The 19,857-nt window shown below is 50.0% G+C and overlaps 1 protein-coding gene and 1 long non-coding RNA gene across 3 annotated transcripts in view; one reads left to right on the forward strand and one right to left on the reverse strand.

The window, feature by feature from the left end:
* Positions 1 to 3,093: 3,093 nt before the first annotated feature.
* On the reverse strand, positions 3,094 to 4,739 carry LOC120383724. Its single transcript, XR_005588507.1, has 2 exons — positions 4,582 to 4,739; positions 3,094 to 3,439 (listed from the first exon to the last, which is right to left on the reverse strand). It is a non-coding gene; the product is annotated as an uncharacterized LOC120383724 (long non-coding RNA).
* Position 4,740: 1 nt separating this feature from the next.
* The window catches only part of ACSF2 (acyl-CoA synthetase family member 2), a 52,955-nt gene continuing 37,838 nt past the window's right edge, over positions 4,741 to 19,857 (forward strand). For both annotated transcript variants that reach the window (XM_039501922.1, XM_039501923.1), the window contains exons 1-3: positions 4,741 to 4,982; positions 17,912 to 18,107; positions 19,672 to 19,800. In XM_039501922.1, the coding sequence (XP_039357856.1) occupies positions 4,891 to 4,982; positions 17,912 to 18,107; positions 19,672 to 19,800 (417 nt within the window). In that variant the 5' untranslated portion in view covers positions 4,741 to 4,890. The remainder of the gene's footprint in view (positions 4,983 to 17,911; positions 18,108 to 19,671; positions 19,801 to 19,857) is intronic.

Below are 19,857 nucleotides of genomic sequence, written 5' to 3' on the forward strand. Positions count from 1 at the left end.
GTGTATGACCTCGCCATGGGCCATATTGTGGGTCCAATCCTGCTTCCGGTGCCAGACCTCTCATTGACTTTAGTGGGATCAGGAGCAGGTTCTGTATCTGTGAGGAATGGGCTTGTCTCATTTGCTTTGCTGCAGATTGCCAATAATTTTTCGCATCCAGGCAAGTGTCCATGGACTTTGGGTTCTGGGTTTAAATCGGGCCAGGAGCACTTGGCTCTTATCAGCAGGAAACGAGAGCACAGGTCACAGTTGCACAGCAGATCTGCCAAGTTGCCCCGTTTGGAATTAATTCAGAGGCAGATTTTAAGACTTGTGCCTTAGTTGGAGACGGTTAAAATCTTACTCAACCCTAGGCAAGATTTCACTCATTCATACTGTCACTCTTCTGACAGCCTTGACCGTGTGTCCTCATTTCGCCAGAGGGGTCAGTCGCAAGGATTTCTTCATATTACCTGGATTAATGTGTAACTGGGATTCACCCATGTAGGCTGATACTCTGAATGTGGGGAGGTTAGACTGGCACCGAATTTGTTATTATTAATTATCTTACTACACTTATTGTAAGCTCTTGGGGTCAGAGCCTGTGTTTTCCTCTGTGGTTGTAAAGCACAAGCACACGGTGCGTTTGGGATACTGCCATATATAGCACTGACAGTTAACATGGTGCATTATCGACTCAGATAAAAATACATTATTTTTGTCCTGAATACCTTACAGTAAATATAGCAAGGCCCAGGGACAATCGATGGACTGCAGCTGTCACCGCGTGGTACCCACGGGAACTGAAATGACCACTCGGCTGCCTTCCAAAGAGATGGGAAGATTTTATCATGAAAAGACATGGCCACACGTGGAGAAGGAAGGCCAGGATACGAGAAGAATGGAAGATGTTGTGATCGGTGCAATCTATATGAGAGCTGAAGGACCAATCAATCAAGGTGACTTTACTGTCAAAGGCTCCGATCCCACAAACACTTATGCACATGCATAAATTTACTCCTGTATTTACATATTGATTTTAATAGGACTAACTCACATAAGTTAAGTAACACGAGTTAGTGTTTGCTGCGTTGGCACCAAAACAAGAGAGACAAACAGAGCAGGACTACAGTCTAAGAGCAGGCCGATGGAAGGAATATCAGTGAGGAGAGTGGAGGCGAGATTTGCTACATGAAGCTACACTATGGGCCGAATTCTCTGCTCTTTTACAATGGTGTAAATCAGGAGTAACTCCACTGATGTTGGTGGCATTCCATGAGTGTGAGAATAGAATCAGACCACTGTGGCTTAGGGTGCTTCCATTTTTGGATGCCCAACTTGAGACACTCTCAAAGAGCCTGAATATCAGAAAGTGCTGGGCACTCACTCTCTGAAAATCAGGCCTGGTTAAGCTGCCTCTAGTTGAGCACCCAAAATCATCAGCCTCTGTTGTAAAATCTAGCTTCTGTATTTTAATTTTCCAGCCTTTATTCACACTGTGCTGCAAGGAGGGAGGATGTAGCTTGTGGTAGGCTCTCCTCAAGGCTGAGATCGGGGCCCCATTGTGCTAGGCACTGGACAGACACATCATAAGACACAGTCTCCCTCCCGAAGAGCTTGCATTCTGCCTGCACAAGGTGGACAAAGGGTGGCCAGGAAACGGAAGCACAGTGAGGTGAAATGACTTGCCTGAGATCAGTGATTGAGTCAGAAATAGAACTCAGGTCTCCTGAGTCACAGTCCAGTGCCCACTGGTAACATTATTTAGTTACCATTTGTACAGTGCTTAAAAGACGTAAAATGTTCAGTTCCTAGCACTGGCACCAGGATTAAATATTTATATAAGTGCTACATGTTCACTACTATTGCTAAGTGTGCGGAGGCCATCAGAAATGTAGGCAGGCTGGTGTAGATGGCATCTCTGTCATTTGCCCTCACATAGCTCTGTCCTACCTTATCAAAGGATGTATTTAAGGTTTGCCACGTCTCTGCTTCCAGCATCTCCAGTTACATAAAGTGGAACTCAGGCCTACAGTTCAAGGAATCTGTGCCAGCAGATCGCGGAGTTTGCTAGAGGAAAGTGAAGGCAGGAGCAGCCTCTCAGTCTGAATGAGCCTGAGTGACTGAATCAGAAAGGGGCAGTAATGCCAAACAGGCTGCTGCATATGAACCCCATCCACCCCCTCCAAAAAACTGTTGTGAAACCTATCCTAGACATGGTTTAATGCTGCCTGGGCTTTGGCAAGTCTTATGTCCGTATGGTGCTGGTTGGCACTAGCATTTCAGTGTCCAACGAGGGCAGTTGTCATTTTACAATCAGAGTAATTTCTCCAGTCCCCTTTGTCCCTAAGGTTCAGTGCTGCTGCGATCGGCTCAGGATTGCTTTCTCCCTGTGTCTGGGTGCTGCATAGAGCTGGGTGCCTCTGTGTTCTGGGGCTGGGTGTCTGGATCTGCCTTGGTCCCTTAGGTGTAGTGATCATAATTCAGTGTTTCTGGAATAGCTGTGCAGCTCCCAGTTGCTCTTCCTACCCGGTGAAGCAATGTGGGTAGCTGGGCTCCGAGGCCCAGGTTCACCTGGGGACAGGGAGATGCATGATCATTATGGCGTGTTTGAAGCTAGTGGTTTGGGAGGTGGGAGCTGCACTTGTAAAGTGAACGGAGCTGAAGGGCATTTGATAAGTTATGTAAGGGGGCAGGATGATTCCGGGAAACAGGCCAAGTTGGGGGCAGGCAATTTAAGGTTAGCTGGAGGGAGGCAGATGTTAGGGGAGAGGCAGTTTGGATAATAGGGTTTTGGGTTGGAGAGGGTGGATGCAAGTGGGGCAGCTTGGGGAACAGGTAAGGGATGCAGATAACAAAGGAACAGATACCAGGTTGTGCATGGTGGGTAGAATCCAGGGAAGAGGGATGGTTTGGGAACAGGAGACAGTGGCAGGACAGGTAATGAGCTTCAAAATTCTCAGTCTCTGTATTCTCCCCCCTTCAATTAATTTAAAATTGTCCTTGATCTCTCTCTATGTGTGGAGTAGTGATTTGCTGCCTGTGTTTTAACCAGGGGCTCCAGCTCACACAAACATTTCCCTCTTAGTTTGTGCAATACTCCATGTCCCAGACTGGAAAATCTGTTCTTTGTTTTAATGGAAAAATTATGTTTTCTCACAACAGGAACCAAGCTGGGAGGCAGCAGCACCACTCAGCTAACAAACTGAGATGAAGCAGCTGCAAGTGTCCATGTGCTGCTTCCAAGAAATACTCAGAGTATGTTGATATAATCCAAGGTGCGTGACTGTACATGGGGAGGAAGGGATGAAGACTTTGCAGTAGGTTCCGGAGGGGTAAATCTTTCCCCAAGACGTTCCTCTCCTCTTCTCTGCCAATTACCTCTCCCTTGGTGCAGTCTAGCCCATTCTAAAGGCAAATCAGTAACATGCCATTTCTGGCAGGATGATTGAGCAGCATCCTGAGAAGTGAGAGAGAGAGAAAGTGTGTGTCCATCTGAGGCAGAGACATCCGCCACCCCCTTCCCTTTGAACAAGGGGGGTGGAATCTGTACAGAAGTGCAGCTGGCCGGCTGGACAATTAGTAAGGCTCAAGCTAGTGGGAGGGAGTGGAGTTGATCTAGTGAAGTTGTGAGAAGTTTGTGAGTTGCTGAAGCTATTGCAGACACCGAAGCAGGTTGCTGCCTTGCTTGACCTTACGTGCTGCACCTCAATGTGTGCTGGCTGCTTTTTCAGGACATAAACCAAGACAGGTTCTTGTCCCAAAGAGTTTCCAACTTACGCAGAACGGATAGAACAACACTTCTTATGTTCTGCCATATGTTTTTACACAGGCTCATTTGTCCATTTTCCTGGCCCAATTATTACCCTTACGTAACAGATTTTCTTTTTCTCCTGCCTCCCCCCAACCTGCCTCCCCCTTCCCCCACCACCTTTGCATCTGCAAGGTTTGGAGTTTGTCTCCTCTGTGTCCACAAAACTGCCTCTTAAAGGGTCTTTCCCCTGCCTTCCCCCCGGGAGTGGTGGCTGTGGGTAACATGCCTGTGCTGGGAAGAGATAGTGTGCTGTGAACTGGAGTGTGGCGGTGCCAGGGGTTATGTGGGTGGCTCGCCACTAACTGCCTCTCAAGCTTGGTGTGGGAGCTCTCTGGGGAGAGACCCTGCCTGCAGAAGTGGCTGGGGCAGCGAGGGAGCTCGCTGGGGAGGAAGTTGGAACCCTGCCTGCAGAAGTGGCAGGGGCAGTGTAGAAGCTCGGTGGGGCGGTCTGGGGCCGTGTGGGGGCTCGCTGGTGACGGACCCCGCCTGTAGAAGTGGCAGGGGCAGTTTAGGGCTGTGTAGGAGCTCGCTGGGGCGGTCTGGGGCCGCGTGGGAGCTCGCTGGGGACGGACCCCGCCTGCAGAAGTGGCAGGGGACATTTAGGGTCATGTGGGGGCTCGCTGGGGAGGGACCCCACCTGTAGAAGTGGCAGGGGCACTGTAGGGCCACGTGGGAGCTCGCTGGGGACGGACCCCGCCTGCAGAAGTGGCAGGAGCAGTTTAGGGCAGTGTGGGAGCTCGCTGGGGTGGTTTGGGGCCGTGTGGGAGCTCGCTGGGGAGGGACCCCACCTGTAGAAGTGGCAGGGGCCGTGTAGGGCAGTGTAGGAGCTCGCTGGGGCCGTGTGGGAGCTCGCTGGGGACGGACCCCGCCTGCAGAAGTTCCTTTAACACAGACTCTTGCCTGCGCGCACCCCGGCGCCTGCTCCGCCCCTCGCCGGGCGAAGCCGTTGGCTGTTCCGCACTCGGAGCGGTACCCGCCTCCTCCCGTCCTCTCTCCTCAAACTCCCTCCCAGGCTGCAGCCGAGCCAGTGCCCGCCGCCGGCTGCCATCCCCGCTGGCGTGGGGCTGGGCTCTGGGCGCAGCGCCCCCTACCCCGCCATGGCTAGCGCGGCCTGGCTGAAGCTGGTGGCTCGGGAGGTGCTGGCTGCGCTTGGGAAGCGCCCTGGGCTCCGGGGCGCTCAGCGGGTCAGGTAAAGCGGGGGGGGCAGATGCCCAGGGATGGAGCCTGGAGGGGAGATGCCCAGGGAATGCCAGGGGAGTGGGGGAGGGGAGGGGTCGTTCTGGGCTAGCTGGGGGAAGCAGGTGCCCGAGGGGGCTCCTGGGGGACAGGAGGGGCAGCAGTTGGGGGTGCTCTGAGCAGTGGTGGGGACTTGGGCAGGGAGAGCAGTGAAGAAGGTGCCCTGCAAGGCGGGTGGTTTGGGAAGGGTAGCGGGCAGGTGCAGGGGGGTGATGCAGTTGGGCAGGTTGGAGGTAGGTGGGCAGAGGGGGCAGATGCCAGGGGAGGGGTGCGAAGAACAGCTAATTTGTTGCCCAAGTTCTGTATTCCAGCCCTCAGCCCTCTTGGATTCTTCTAATCCAGTGGTTCTCAACCTTTTTGATAGCAGGGTCCGGCTTGCTGCCTTCCTTCACTGTGTCAGGGAGAGCTCCTCACCCTGTATCCCCAGAGCAGTGTGTGGTGCTCAGTCCCTTGGGCAGTTCCCTACAACTGGGGAGCCCCATGGAGGGGCTGGAGGCCGTGCTTAAAGTGGGGAAGGGGCGCTTGTAAGGGGTTACAGACCTGGCTTTTTTTTAAATTGAGTTGGGTCTGTGAGGGGCCCACTTTACGTTCTGCTTTACAGAACCTGCTACAGTCAGATTATGCTAGACCCTCCTCCCCGCCCCCACACTTTTTTCAGATCCCTTTAAGCACTGGCTAGAGGCTGTGACTTTGGGTGCAGGGGGATTCACAGGGAGCAAGGGCATCTCAGGGCAGTCTCCTGCCCCAGATCCAATCTTTCCTTCCCCATTGTGTATTCTTGATGACGATCATGTGAAAACCTCTCTCAAGTGGCTTCTCCAGCTCATTCTGTGTTACTGATCCCAGCAGTTGATTTTACTTGACTCTGTCGCTGCCCCCTGCTATTCAACAGGAGCCAGGGGCGGCTCTAGGTATTTTGCCACCCCAAGCACGGCAGGCAGGCTGCCCTGCGGCTTGCCTGCGGGAGGTCCGCCGAAGCCGCGGGACCAGCGGACCCTCCGCAGGCATGTTGCCGAAGGCAACCTGCCTGCTGCCCTCATGGCGACCGACAGAGCACCCCCCATGGCTTACCGCCCCAGGCACGCGCTTGGTGTGCTGGTGCCTGGAGCCCCCCCCTGACAGGAGCCCCCTGGGGGTGCAGCATGAGATCTAGACGGAAGCGTCCTTACAGTGTGTGGATCCCCAAGCTTTATGGGGCAAAGGTGGAGGGGGCATTGGGTGGTGAGTTAATCCTGTGCAGTTGGCTGGGAGATGAAGCTACTGTATTATGGAGCTGGAAATGGTTCTTTGACTTGTTTGGTCTTAAAGCTGGCTCTGGGACAGGTGGTGGGAAAGGGCAGGTAGCTATGATCATGGAGCTTTCAAATCCCACCTGCCCTACAGGAAGGGAGTGGCTTTTTCATGAACTCAGGTGAATTCCCGGCAGTGCAGCTGAAATTAAGGTTCATCCCAGCAGCAAATGGGAGGAAATACCCATTTTCTTTTTCACTGTATAATTTCTACCTGTTCTTTTATAACAAGAGATGGGGCCAGGAGGGAGGTGTTCGTCTGTGGCTCAGAGACCAGGCTGGGGTTGGGAGTGCGTTCAATGGCAACAAAACCTGACAAACTGTTCTCATGCAATTACAGCTGCCTCTGCATGGGGAGATAGGCCCCCTTGTGGTCTGGAAGCCAACCCAGGACTGTAATTATAAGGGTGGATTTGGGTTCAAGGTTCTGGGTGTCTTACTGAAACTCTTCAGAGCAGATTTGTTGTCGGGAAGGGAGGGGGCAGTGGAAACTTTAAGCCAAAATTCTACCAGTATTCAGAATGCGAAGGCTGCATTAAAGCTCAGGAAACTTCCAAGTGCTAGATGCATAGATTGTAAAGCTAGAAGGGACCACTAGGATCCCGGAGTCTGATCTCTGTATAACACAGGCCATAGGAGTGCCCTAAATTAATTCCTATTTGAACTGGAGAATATCTTTAAGAAGAATATCCATTCTTGGTTTTAAAATCCCCTAGTTCAAAACTAGTTTCTGGGGAGTAAAACTCAAGATGGGTGTGTCCAAAATGTCTGTCTTTAAGAGTGGGGAAGATATGAGGAAACAGCAGAATGGGGCGAATTTTCCTTCCCATCCCCACCCTGCCAAAAACTGCAATTTAGGTACATTAGCGCCTTAGTCATGAGCTGCTATGGTGAGGGTGGAAGGAGTCTCCCCAGAGCAGGTGGAAACTGGGTTGGGGAGGAGTCCATGAGCTTTCCCCATTGTGCACTTGGCCTTCAGGAGCTACCCAGACAGGCAGAGAGGAGGATGCCAGACAGGGGAATAATGAGCTTTGTGGTTGAGTAGCCAGAGCCCTCTCATGTGCTTCACATGGGGGGAGGGGGGGCAGAGCGTGACGTAAATGCATTGCTTCCCCAGGGCCCATTCACACTGCACCAAGTCCTGTCCCTTTCTGTAGTAATTTCTATAGGGGAAAATATTAGAGGTTGAGAGAGAAAGCTACTTATCTTTAATCAACAAGTGTCGAGAGGTGGCTGAGGCTGTGCAAAGATAAATACAGGCAGCGCAGCTCCTCGTCATAGCTGAGAGTGCCTGTGTATGTGCCATGCTTTCAGCCTGTCCCCACCAGGGAGGAGAACTTTCGGATTTAGCTGCCCTGCTCCTGCAGGAGGAGGAGGAGGTGGGGCCTTTTCTTTACTTGGTGCAGACATCAAACAAACATCCCTAAGTCTCTGATACATCTGTGCTGACAGCAGAGTCTGTTCTGACCCTCAGACAGACCCGCAGCAAGGGCCTCCTCTTTTCAGGACCCGCTGTTGTGGTTGACTCCTTATCCGACACCAGAGACTGTTTTGGCACCAGAATCTGTTGCTAAGGCAATGTATGTTCTCTCGGGGAGAGTGCTTTCATTTGGCAGCCCACTCTGCTCTCCTGGCTCTCTGATTCCTTTGCTCCACACATCTGACAGGGAACGGCCATAGCAGATCAGACCTGCGGTCTGTCAACTCCTCTGTCCTGCCCTGACAGAGGCCGGGGGAAGGTGATCGGAGCACTTCCTGCCAAAACTCATGCCTTTCTTTTCACCTCTTCCCTGGGGAAATGTTCTTTCATGCTGCGTGGCGCACTCACCTTTGGCCAGAGGGCGTAGAGACTGAGTGTGTAATTTCAGTGTGGCATTAGTGATAATTAATACTTTGCATGTTGGTTCCTTCCTTCCTATAATCTCAAAGCATGTCCTAAGCTCTTTGTGATCCATACAGCCCCCTGAGAGGTAGGCAAGTAGTATTGTTCCCATTTTACAGATGTGAAAAACGACACTTCCGAGATCACAAAGCAATTTGTGGGTCGGGGCAATGCTGGGAACAGAACCCTGACTTTCTGGCTGTCAATCTTCAGCCCCGAGGTTGTCCTTCCTATTCAATACACTTATAGTGGTTTTTACGTCTTCAGATGTCAACCAGTCCATCCCCAAACATGCCAATGAGGTAGGTGACTAAGTACTATCCCAATTTCAGCGATGGAAAAACTAGACTGTCTAATTCAGGGCCACACAGTAACTTGGTATCCGAGCCAGGATTAGGTCTCAGGAGTTGCTAGTCCCCAGTCCCAAACTCAGTCCTTAAACTGTTCGGGGAGATTTTGGCAAACCAGCAAAGTGCCTAAACCACTATCGCTTGTTGCTAACAGTAGTCAAGTTACAGGCCATACTGAACCATTCTGGCTTATTGCTAAAAGTAGCCAAATCAGCAGGTCGTAAATTGTTCATGCAGTGGCCTCAGTGTAACCAGCCTTGGGGTGGGGGGAAGGTTTGGGGTTCAGGTGCCACAGACAGGGCAGCTTGACCCCGCGCCCTTTCTGCTCAGAGTGTTGGAATTGGTGATGCATGTATTTTCGAAAAACAAGAAGTCTGTTTATATGTGTCCCCAGGAATGTTTGTCAGGGCCCAAAGGCATGGACACTCTGGGAAAGAAAAAAAATCTCTGGTTAATTGACGATCATAAGGTGTTTGACCTTTTAACCCTGCTTGCTTAGCAAGTTTCCTTTAAGGGATATATCATTGTATTACTAATGTATAAATAAGGGAAAAAGTTTGAGGCAATTGGACTTCTCAGGAGGGGCTCTTCAGAGACGCTCCCTCTGGACGCATCCTTGGGTCCCCACCGGCAGACGGAAGCCTGGCCAGCTGAAGCCTGTCACGGTGCCACTCGAAAGCCACGCTCAGTTTTGGTAATTATTGAGGGTTGGGGGTGTTTTACTAACCTGTGGCGGTTGTGTGTAAGTAAAGTTTAGCTGTAAGTGAAAGCACTCGTGTGTTGTCCTGTTTGTGCCAGCCATCTATCGGTCGGACAGCCGTGTCTCCCCAGATTTATTTCCTGATACCACCTCGCACAGAGTAAACGTTACCAAGGGCTTGGGGTTGAAAGAACTCTGGGTAACAAAACCAATGGTGCCCAACCTTTTTCAGTCCAGAACTGTGGAAAAGATCGATCAGTGACCCAAATGCTGCTGCCTCCTTAGCAATAAATGTTTTTATAGAATGGCCCATGCTCAAGAGCGATCATTCTCTTTATTGATTTTTTCATTGCTTAAACAAGGTTCAGTTTACTCTCCGAGAGCTATTTACGTCCTCCACGCCCTCTACGCTTTCAGTTTCCGACCTCTATAGCCATAACGTTATAAACGTTGGCATGACTTCCTGAGGCTCCTTGCCTGTCTTTAACATCCAAGCTCTGTGCAACAATTGAAAAACGGAGGGCCAGACAGCAAATTTGAAAAATCAGGACAGGGGGTGGGAGCGAATAGGAGCCTATATAAGAAAAAGACCCCAACATTGGGACTGTCCCTATAAAATCGGGACATCTGGTCACCCTAGGCCAAACTCAGCCTACACTGAAATCTGTGGTGTTACAGTTGCTCGCACAGGTCTGTATTTGGACTAGAGAGTTTCCTATCCAGTCTTATGAGGAGAGTGGAGGGAGAAGGAATGAACATGCTACAATGATAAAATAACAAACATTACCACCTTGGGGTCCTCTCTTCGCTAGTGCAGTCCTTGTGCTGTGAGGAAAGTTCCATTCTTTGGAGAAAGATGGATGCTTAGAAGGATCCCAGATACATGAGTTGGGTAAAAATCCCTTTTGTCTCTTTCTAGTGGGCAGACTGTCTTTCCCTCCTTGGCCGTAAGCTGTTGGGGAAGATCTGTATGTATAATCCTTCTTGGTCATTTTTAGGGAGGCTGGGAGCTACCAGGAAAACAGTCTGCTAACTTACCACGTTTGTTTTGTCTCTCTCAGTGTCAGGATCTCATGCATTATGAGAGCTACCAGGATGCTGTGTTTTTTATACCGAGGATTCTGTATCCGCTTCATAAGGCATGAAAACAAATGAAGTATTTTTTTGCCTGCTCCCTTTCCTTTCCTACTGCTTTCATTTCAGCTTTAGCCAGCAGGCACAGAGAGGTTAAACATGCAGTGCTTGGGGGCAGCTGGATTAAGATAGATGTGTCCTCTATTCAGTGGTAAGTAAAGATTTAGGAAGTCCTGGTTTCTGATCCCAGGTGTGACTCTGACACCTTGAGCAAGTCATGTGGACCACTGTTGGGAAAAGTGAGAGTGATTTGGACTGCTTCAGTTTTTGGGTGCCCAACACACGATAACTGGGGCCTTAATTTCAGGGCTGCTGAGTTTAAGTTTGAGATGTGGATGCTTGGCCCTTCTGAGAATCAGACTTGAGGTGTCTTGAGTTGGGCACCTAAGATCCGTAGCCACTTTTGAAAATGTTGGCTAAACACCCTCTGCCCCCTCAGTTTCCTTATCTGTAAAATGGGGCTGGACTGAAGAAACGGTGAAAGCGAAAATAAGGGTAAGAACATAAAGCCCCAACTTTCTAACCCCTTCTGAAGGAGGCAGTGCCCCAAATGATGGGGCAGTGCCAGCATGAACAATGTTTAAAAGAAGATAGACTAACCGCTTGAGGGCAGGTGGACACTTTTGTGGGGTGTGGCTCAGCAGGAGGGATTGGATTAGGTGTGTTTCCTCACCTCTCCTTTCTTCAGCGTCCCTTTGTTTCTTTTGAGCCACATGATGCTGGAATATGTGCCAGGCCATTCCCGCTCCTTCCACCCAGTTCAGAGCTGTTCCCTCAGGCCCAGTCCCCATGGAAACTGCAAAGGAGATGGAATGCAGGTGGCTTCACGCACTCCTCAGGCCTGATCCTAGGAGGTGCTGAGCATCAACTCCCAGTGTTTTCAGCGGAGTTGCGGGCGCTCAGCAGGGGACTCTTGTATAACCTGTTCAGCAGTGGCTGCCTGATCAAGCCAGTCTCTCCTTTCCATCTAAATCTCTGCACGTGAATGCAGTGCTTAGGCGAGAAGCTGGCACTCCCAGAACAGCTGAGGTCAAGAAGAAAATGAAGCCGTTAGGATCAAGTTCTGCTCCCACTAAAGCCCATGATCGCTTTGCCTTTTACCACAGGGGTGGGACTAAGGTTTGGTTTTTTGAGACTAAAGTCCTGTATCAACTGAACACCTCAATGCAACCTTCCCTACACTGCCTCCCCGTGTCCCTCCAGCCTGGCCTGGAGGGACCTCTGCTAAAGTGAGTGTGGGCTATAAAAGTGCCCAGATGGATGGAGTTCAGTCCATTCAGTCCTTTCTCTGCCTAATAGCAGTGCTAATGCTAAGACCGCTCTGCTCCTAGCAGCTGGACTGTTTACTTGAGGCCGCTGAGCAGGGGTCCGGGGATAAAGACTTTTGAGCAGCCGGTGACCTGCTCTTTAGTTGAAGCCGTGGTCTAGCCATGAAATATTGTAGCAGTTTCTCCTGTGTATCTGAAGAGGGGCACCCTGGCTTCCTTGGTTGTGGGAGAATTTTTCTAGGAAATAAAAGCTCCCTATAAAACCACCTCTCTCCTGCAGCTAACTTTGTTTTTCTCTCACTCCAAGTTTATTTACATGCCCCGCCTTGCAGTTTCCAAACAATAAAAGTTAATACTAACATTGGCCTGTCTTTATCTCCTCCCTTCTCTCTCACAGTCCCAGGGCCGCCCGGGGGGGGGGGCAAGAGGGGCAATTTGGGACCCGCCGCCAACGTGCAGCCCAGTCTTCAGCGGTAATTCGGCAGCGGGGGGCCCTTCCGTTCTGGGACCCGCTGCCGAAGTGCCCCAAAGACCCGCGGTGGGGGCCCCCCGCCGCCGAATTACTGCCGAAGACTGAGCTGAACTTCGGCGGCGGGTCCCGCTTTGGCAGTAATTCGGCGGTGGGGGGGCCCCCGCCGCAGGTCTTCGGGGCACTTCGGCGGCGGGTCCCAGAACAGAAGGGCCCCCCACTGCCGAAGACCCCAGGCCCCCGGAATCCTCTGGGAGGTCCTGCACACTCCCTCACACCTGCCATCCTCCCCTCATTATGTCCTGGGTGTAAAAGTCAGCTGTACTGAGTAATACGAGCATAGCAGAAGCCACAACTTGCCCCCCTACGTTTTAGGATAGAAATGGGCTGCGGGGAGGTGGTTTTCTTTTTTTCCAGCGGCAGGAGAACACGTCTGTGCCAGTCAAAGACAAATACTGGGCAGAATATTGCTTTTGCGATGCCCCACGATTCGAATGATGGAAATCTGAGCTCCGTCTGATCTATTTTCCTCTCTAAGAAGAAGTCTCATTAAAGACATTAGTCTCCTTACGTTTTACATGGAATCTGTACACGCGCCCCGCAGTCCCATAAACTGATGAACCCAATGGCTATTTATTAACCCCTTCTCTCCTGATGTTTCTTTCATTCAGGAACAGGGTGGGCTGGGAGGCAAAGCAGGAGATGGGAAAGGAGGAACAGAGGAATCAGGCTAGCTGGAGTGAAGTGAAGATTGCAAGCCCTGTGCAGCTGGGCTGGCCAGCCCAGAACTGCAGTGGTTGTGTGCTGGTCAGTGGTGGGTTGGGAAGAAGGGCTGCAGAGTTGGCTCAAAGGATCTGTAAGGGTCACAGCTTGATGGTGGCTTTACAACCCTTTGATCAAGTAAGGTGTTCTGGTCATCAGTGCTGTGTATTACACCGGAAGGGTTAAAATAATCGCAAGTACTTCTTGTTTCACTGCTCTGGCCCTGTTGCCCTCCCCCTCTCCAAGAACCATTTCCTCTCTCCTTCGGTATCAAGTTCAAGCTCCTCATTCTCCCCTTCAGTGCTCTCTGCAGCCTGCTACTGCTTAGGTTCTTGTTTCCTCTATAACTGGGCCTCCCATCCTATAGTCCCCCTCCAGGCCCTCCTGTTCCCCTGCTTTCAATTTCATGCTACCCCATACGCTTGCAGCAGCAGCATTCCTCTCTGCCTTTACAGCCAGCTGCTTTTTCTCTGCCTTCCCTCCTGATCATTCTGCTGAGCAGATCAGCAACTCCTGCTCTTCGTTGTTACCAGCTACAAGACTATACGCCCTTTAGGGCCGGACACTCCTCCCCCTGAGCTGGTCCACATCTGTGGTGTTATATACACAGATCATAATGTGAGATTGCCACTTTATTGTGGCCTCACTTTGTTTGATCTTCCCCCACAAAGTTTTTAATCTGCCTAATTAAAACCTTCTGTCTTTTGAATCCTCTTGAGAGACAGATGCTGTGTCTTTATCTGGCTTTATTTTAACCCCGTGTCTCTCTTTTAACTGCTTTTACCCCTTATAGTTAATCCAACATAAGAGATTCTCCTACAAACTCTTGGTTTTTGTTCCAGAACTTCAGGGCAATTTCCACCTTTTCATTTCCCAGGCAACTCAGTAGTGATTAATCTTCTCTCTGCTTCGCACAGGAGAAGGCAGGAGCCATTAGCTGTCCAAAGCGCACAGCAGTGTTTCAAGAGAGGTTGCGTATCAAACAAAATATCTGCAGCGCAAAGAACATTAGGGCTGGACCAATGGGTTAGGACTAGCACAGTGTCCTGCCCTGTGGGAAACCACCATTTGGATTCCGAGCTCTAAGCAAGCAGAGCTAGGCACACTGTGGCTGGATGTGGATCATCCTCTGGAGCTGGGATGGGTTAAGTAAGGGAGTTTCGCTGCCGGGAGGTTCCTCCTAGGCCTATTGCTACATTTTCAAGAATGTCCTCTTAATTTTTGGATGCTTCTGTCTTTGTACGTGAGACACCAAGGACCTGATTTTCAGTGGTGCTGCCTGCCCCCAGCTCCCGTTGGTTTCAGCTGGAGTTGTGCATGCACACTGATGGAGGTATCCAGGCTAGCCAGCTCCAGTAACAGGAGCAGTGAAGCTGTGGGAGCAGGGGCTGCACAAACTTGCCTGGGACCCTGGGTATGTATTAATAGCAGCAAGAGCTAGATGCTTGGTTTGAACTAATGAAGTCAGAGCTAGCTTGCATATGTCTATGCGTGCTGTGGTCATACCTCTGATGGCAGTGCAGATATCCCCCAGCTCTGAAAGTCAGGCTATGTAACGATGGGCAGTCAGAAATGGAGGCGACATAAAACCCATGGTCACTTTTGGCTGAGGGAGCTGCATCGATTGGCTCTGTGGGAAACTGGATCCAGTTTCTACTAGAGGGAAATTTGCTGTAACAGGGCCCTAGCAAGCAAGGAGGAACTTGAGAGTAGGGTTATGTGTCCATCTTAGACACTTTTATAGCACCAATTGCTGTAATATCCAGGTACCTTTTAATGACTAGGAAGGACACCACCTACTGTGATGTTTACTTGTAAAGGGATGGGGAGAAGGACCTTTCACCTGTAACTCTGACCCATCCCTCTGTCTCTGGAGGGTGGAAAGTATCTTTATTGCCTCAAAAACTATCCAGAGCCCGGTTCCAGTTCAGCTGGGAGGAATGCATTAAAAAAGCTCCTGCTGTTGTATCAGAGCACTAAAATCTCTGGCCCACTTGGGCACCCGCACTCCTTGTGTACATACAGTGCATAGCTGGCGTTGACGGTGACAGATTGCAAGGACACTACCTGCTCCCTGGTGAACGTGCCCTCCCCTTCCACAGGTGCTCAGAGGACGGACTGTAACTTAGCTGCTTGAGAGACAGACGGTGGAGCTGGTATATCCTGACTGGGACTGGGCTGAAGCCCAGGAGGAGGAGTTTTCTGTTACTCTTTAGCCTAGGTTAATTTGTGTTAATTCTGGCTATAAACATTGTGTCAGACCCTCAGCTGGTGTAAATCAGTACAGCTCTGTTCACTGGAATGGAACTACTCCCATGTGCATTAGCTGATGATTTGGTGTGTTATCTCTTGAGGAAAGCTGCTTGTGCCTGAGTTATGCTGAGGCTGCATCAGCCTGCCAACTTACGCTGGTGTCTTGGTTTCAAATGACTGAGGAATTTAACCTCTCAGACTGCTTGTTTTAAAGGTTTCCGTGTTTGCCATGAAAGATGGAAAATGTAACTCTGTTCTGATGCTTTCTCTCCCCTTCCTCCCCCCACACCCTTTCTTGCACACACAGCAGCCTCTCTATCTTCTCTTTCCTTCTGCTCACTCAGGTACTTCATTCTTTCCAGTAGAATGGAGAGCAAAGATACTTGTCTGTACGCTGGTAAATGAGGCTGAGATCTGGGATGCTGAACACTCACTATCCTAGATAAAGTCAGGGGGTGAAGTGGGGCTCAGCAGCTCTGAAAATCAGGCCCTATGTGGCAAATGCACAAGGGAGTGAGCTGAAGCCTGGTAGAAATATTCACACAAGAGAGGTTAGTGTCCTTGTTCCTCCCTCCTGCCCAGAGTAACATGTGGGAAGGTCAGCACGCAGCTCTCTGATGCTCACATTCCAGGGATCTGAAAGCACAAGATGAACCTGCCATTAGACTTGTAATGTCTTCTTGGTCAAATAAAATGCAAGGTTTTTTTTCTGCTGGTACCAGACTGGCAGGGATGGTTGAAAGGACACGTGGAGAAGGATGGTCCAATGGTTAGGCTGCCCACCTGGAACTTGAGACTTGAGTTCAGATCTTTGCTATGCCACAGACGTCTTGTGTGATCTTGGGCAAGTCACTTAGCAGCCCTGGGCCTCAGTTTCCCATCTGTAAAACGGGAACAGTGTCACAAAACAGGGCAACTGCACCTGAATTCCCCCTCTATGGTCCACCTAGGGCACTCATGCTCAGGCTTCTGGCTCTGTGCCATCACCTCTCAGGCAGAGACATGTGCCTCTCTCCCTCCAGACCAGGGGTTTTCCAGGCTGCACAGTCCCCTGCTTACCCTGTGAATTCCCCAGCAAGTCAGACTGCCTCAGCAGGTCTGCTTTGCCTTCTCCTCCGAGGTTATAAATAGCATCATTGCCCACTGTGTAAGTTACCACGCAGCCCTTTCTAAGCAAGTGCATTGGTTGTTAAGGTGAAACCAGCACATAGAAAACATTACAAACAATGAAAGAACCTGCACACGTTCTGATAAGCTGAGAAGAGATCACCCCAACAAGGGTTCTGGCAGGTGACCAGTCCTTCAGACCACACCAGTGTTTTTGTCCTGTGGTCACAAGTTCATAACAGCTGTTAGCTCAGAACAAGCAGCCCCAGGAATAGGTCAAGTCCTTCCAACCTGTTCCAGAAAGGATTGAGGCCCCTCTCGAACAGAAGGTGCTGTCTGTTTGCTGGATCCAGAAGCCGCCCCGGAGTCAGTTTAAACGTAGCTTATTGTTCCAAAAGTCCTTTTGTTGTCCGGTGGTCTCTAGAGAATCCGGTTTGAACCAGTATATGTGGATCTCTCCGGGTGGTGGGACCTCTTGCGAGGTGTTACAACCGGAGTGAATTTGCCTAATCACCCCCCACCCCTCTACACACACTGTTCTTAGTTCCTGGAGGGGCTATGGTCCCCCTCCCCCAGGGAAGTACATACAATCCTTGGCCCACAATGATACATACACTTAATTCAATAAGTTGCTATGTCTGTCACACACAGCACTTCCCTACCTCACAAAGATGTTGGGAGGACAAACACATTAGAGTGTGCGGTTCTCAGATACTATGTTAATGAGGGCTATATAAGTACCATAGATAGATGGTTGTGGTCCAGCGCTCTAGTAGCTCTGTTGTACTATATGTAACACCAACAGACCCCGGTCATCAGTGGGATTGATCCTCAGGCCTCTGGAGCTTAGTGCATGAGTCTCTGCTGCATGAGCTAAAAGCCAGCTGGTTGTTAGCTAAGGCTGTAGAGCAGACTCATTAATCTCTCTCTAAGGCCTGGTCTACACTGGGGGGGGGGGGTTCGAACTAAGGTACGCAAGTTCAGCTACGCAAATAGCGTAGCTGAACTCGAAGTACCTTAGTTCGAAGTACTTACCCGTCCTCACGGCGCGGGATCGAAGTCTGCGGCTCCCCCGTCGACTCCGCCACCACCGTTTGCGGTGGTGGAGTTCCGGAGTCAACGGGAGCGCGTTCGGAGTTCGATATATCGCGTCTAGATGAGACGCGATATATCGAACTCCGAAAAGTCGATCGCTACCCGCCGACCCGGGCGGGTAGTATGGACGTACCCTAAGTGGTCTCGCTGCCACTAGATGGGACAGAACACCACGCCTAGCAGGTGTGTGGGTTACATATATCCCAAAACACTCTAGTGACTAGACCTCTGTCTTGTTGGGATTGAGAGTCCCATGACCTGTATCTACATTATAGTGCAGTGAGGCCAATGTGAGTATAAGATGGCCCCAAAAGAAGGAAAGTATCAGAGGTAGCCATGTTAGTCTGTATCCACAGACACAACAAGAAGTCCGGTGGCACCTTAAAGACTAACAGATTTATTTGGGCATAAGCTTTCATGGGTAAAAAACCCCATTTCTTTAGATGCAAAAAGAAGGAAGGACAGTAGCCTAGGGAGTGCTGCATGAGTTGAGTATCACAAGGGAGACCTTACCGGTGACTGTCTGTCTCCCAGCTGTTGCTGATCCTCGTCTTTTTTTTTTTTTTTTTACAGTGCCCTGCACATAGACATGGCCCCCGTCACACCGATAGCAACCAACAGCTACATCCAAGGGGCCACAGACATTCCACTGCTCACCAAAACTGTGGGTCAGTGCCTGGAGGAGACAGCCCATCGGTTTCCAGACCGCGAGGCCCTGGTGTTCTGTCGAGATGGGGTTCGGAAAACATTTTCCCAATTCATACAAGAAGTGAGTGGCTGACTTGCCTGTTACAGAGTCCGGTTCTTTACCTCACCACCCTTGAGAATTTGCAATGCAGCTGAATCACAGTATGAGTGGGTGGCTTGATCAATCGATCGGAGAAATGAAAAAAAGTGATTTCGTTCCTGGATTGAAACAGAGGTTGGGCTTGTTTGGTTTGGATTCTGATCCTGGCTCTGAATACATAGCAAAGCTGCATGTTGATTTATCATCTGATGTGCGTGATAAGGTGTGTGTGTGTGTGCATACTTACCCTGTCTTCATGGGCTGCTCTGTAAGGCATGAGAGCAAAGGGAGAGGGCAGTGCGCAGAGGGAGAACTCATGTGTAATGCAGTAAATGCACGTCCTAGATTGCATTACTGCACCTAGGAAGTGGTTCTCTCTCTATCTGATTTATCTTGGGGCAAGTCCTGAAGTCTAATCCAAATCCCACTGGCATCAGTGTGACTTGATTTTCAGAGGTACTAAGCACCTGTAGCTTCCTAGTCATTACGTAAGTAAAACTCTCATTAAAATCAGTCAGAGTTTTGCCTGAGTAAAGACTGCAGGACTTGACCCTGTTTATAATAATATGTATGAATTGGCATTCTGAATACCGGTATGCATACAATATTCCATCTGGAAGTGGGAGGGGAAGGGAATTTCCACTAGATTTGCCCAGTGATCCTAGATGTGATGGATGGCCTTGATAATCCAAGGTGTTCACGTAGTGCTTTTTGTAGAGTTGCTAGAGTTTTGTTAATTTACAAGAATAAACCCTATTCGCAGAACTCACTAATTTTTAAAATATTTTCTGACTCACCTGGAAAATACCCATTTCTTAAACAGAGAACCCTACAAAGAGATTTTATAAACAGTTATGTGGACTGAAATTTAGTTCATCTGGAAACACTAGAAGGAGAGAATGTCAGAAAGTTAATGAAACGTTACTGAGGATGTTGGACTCTGTATGTCCAGCCCCAGCTGAAATACATTTGCCATTATGCAAGATAAATGATGATCTTAATATAATGCCTGGGTTTTGATTCACGTGGATAGGGTTAAAAAATGAGATGGGTCAGACTTCTCGTTAAATTGTGTTCTTAATCCGAATGATTTCCAAAGTAAGCAATAAGGCCCGTATGATAAAAATTCACCCTGTACATGGATCCAGCAGCACCATATAAGTCCTATTTTGAGGGCCTACGTAGGAGTTAAAGGATGCATAGGCCTTGACCGCACAGGAATGATGTCACCTATACATGTCTGATATTCCAGAATCCCAGCTGCCTTTGTATGCATGTTCTGAGTTTGCGCCTCTCGTGCCGTCAGTCACCGGATAAGTGTGGGTGATCTGTTCTTTGTAAGTCCGCTAGGCACTGCTGTTTATAGAATAAACAGCGCCAAGCAATAAGCTGCTGGACTGCGCAGTAGTGCTGCATAACGCTTGACTTCCGTTTCCTAAACTGGGGGCTAAAATGAAGCTCAGGTTAGCACGCGAGAGATTGAAAAGCCTTGATGTGCCCTGCGAGGTAACTTCTCTCCCTACCTGGCGTCTTATGTGTTTTGCAGGTGGACCAGGCAGCAGCTGGACTTCTGGCTATTGGCTTGAAAAAGGGAGACCGGCTGGGCATGTGGGGTCCCAACAAGTATGAGTGGGTTCTAATGCAATTTGCGACAGCCCAGGCAGGAATCATCCTGGTAAGGAGACTTGTCTGTCTGGGCACCTGGATGTTTTAGGGCGAGGGGGAGACAAAG

This window comes from Mauremys reevesii, linkage group 15, assembly GCF_016161935.1.
Source record: "Mauremys reevesii isolate NIE-2019 linkage group 15, ASM1616193v1, whole genome shotgun sequence".
Taxonomy (NCBI): Eukaryota; Metazoa; Chordata; order Testudines; family Geoemydidae; genus Mauremys; species Mauremys reevesii.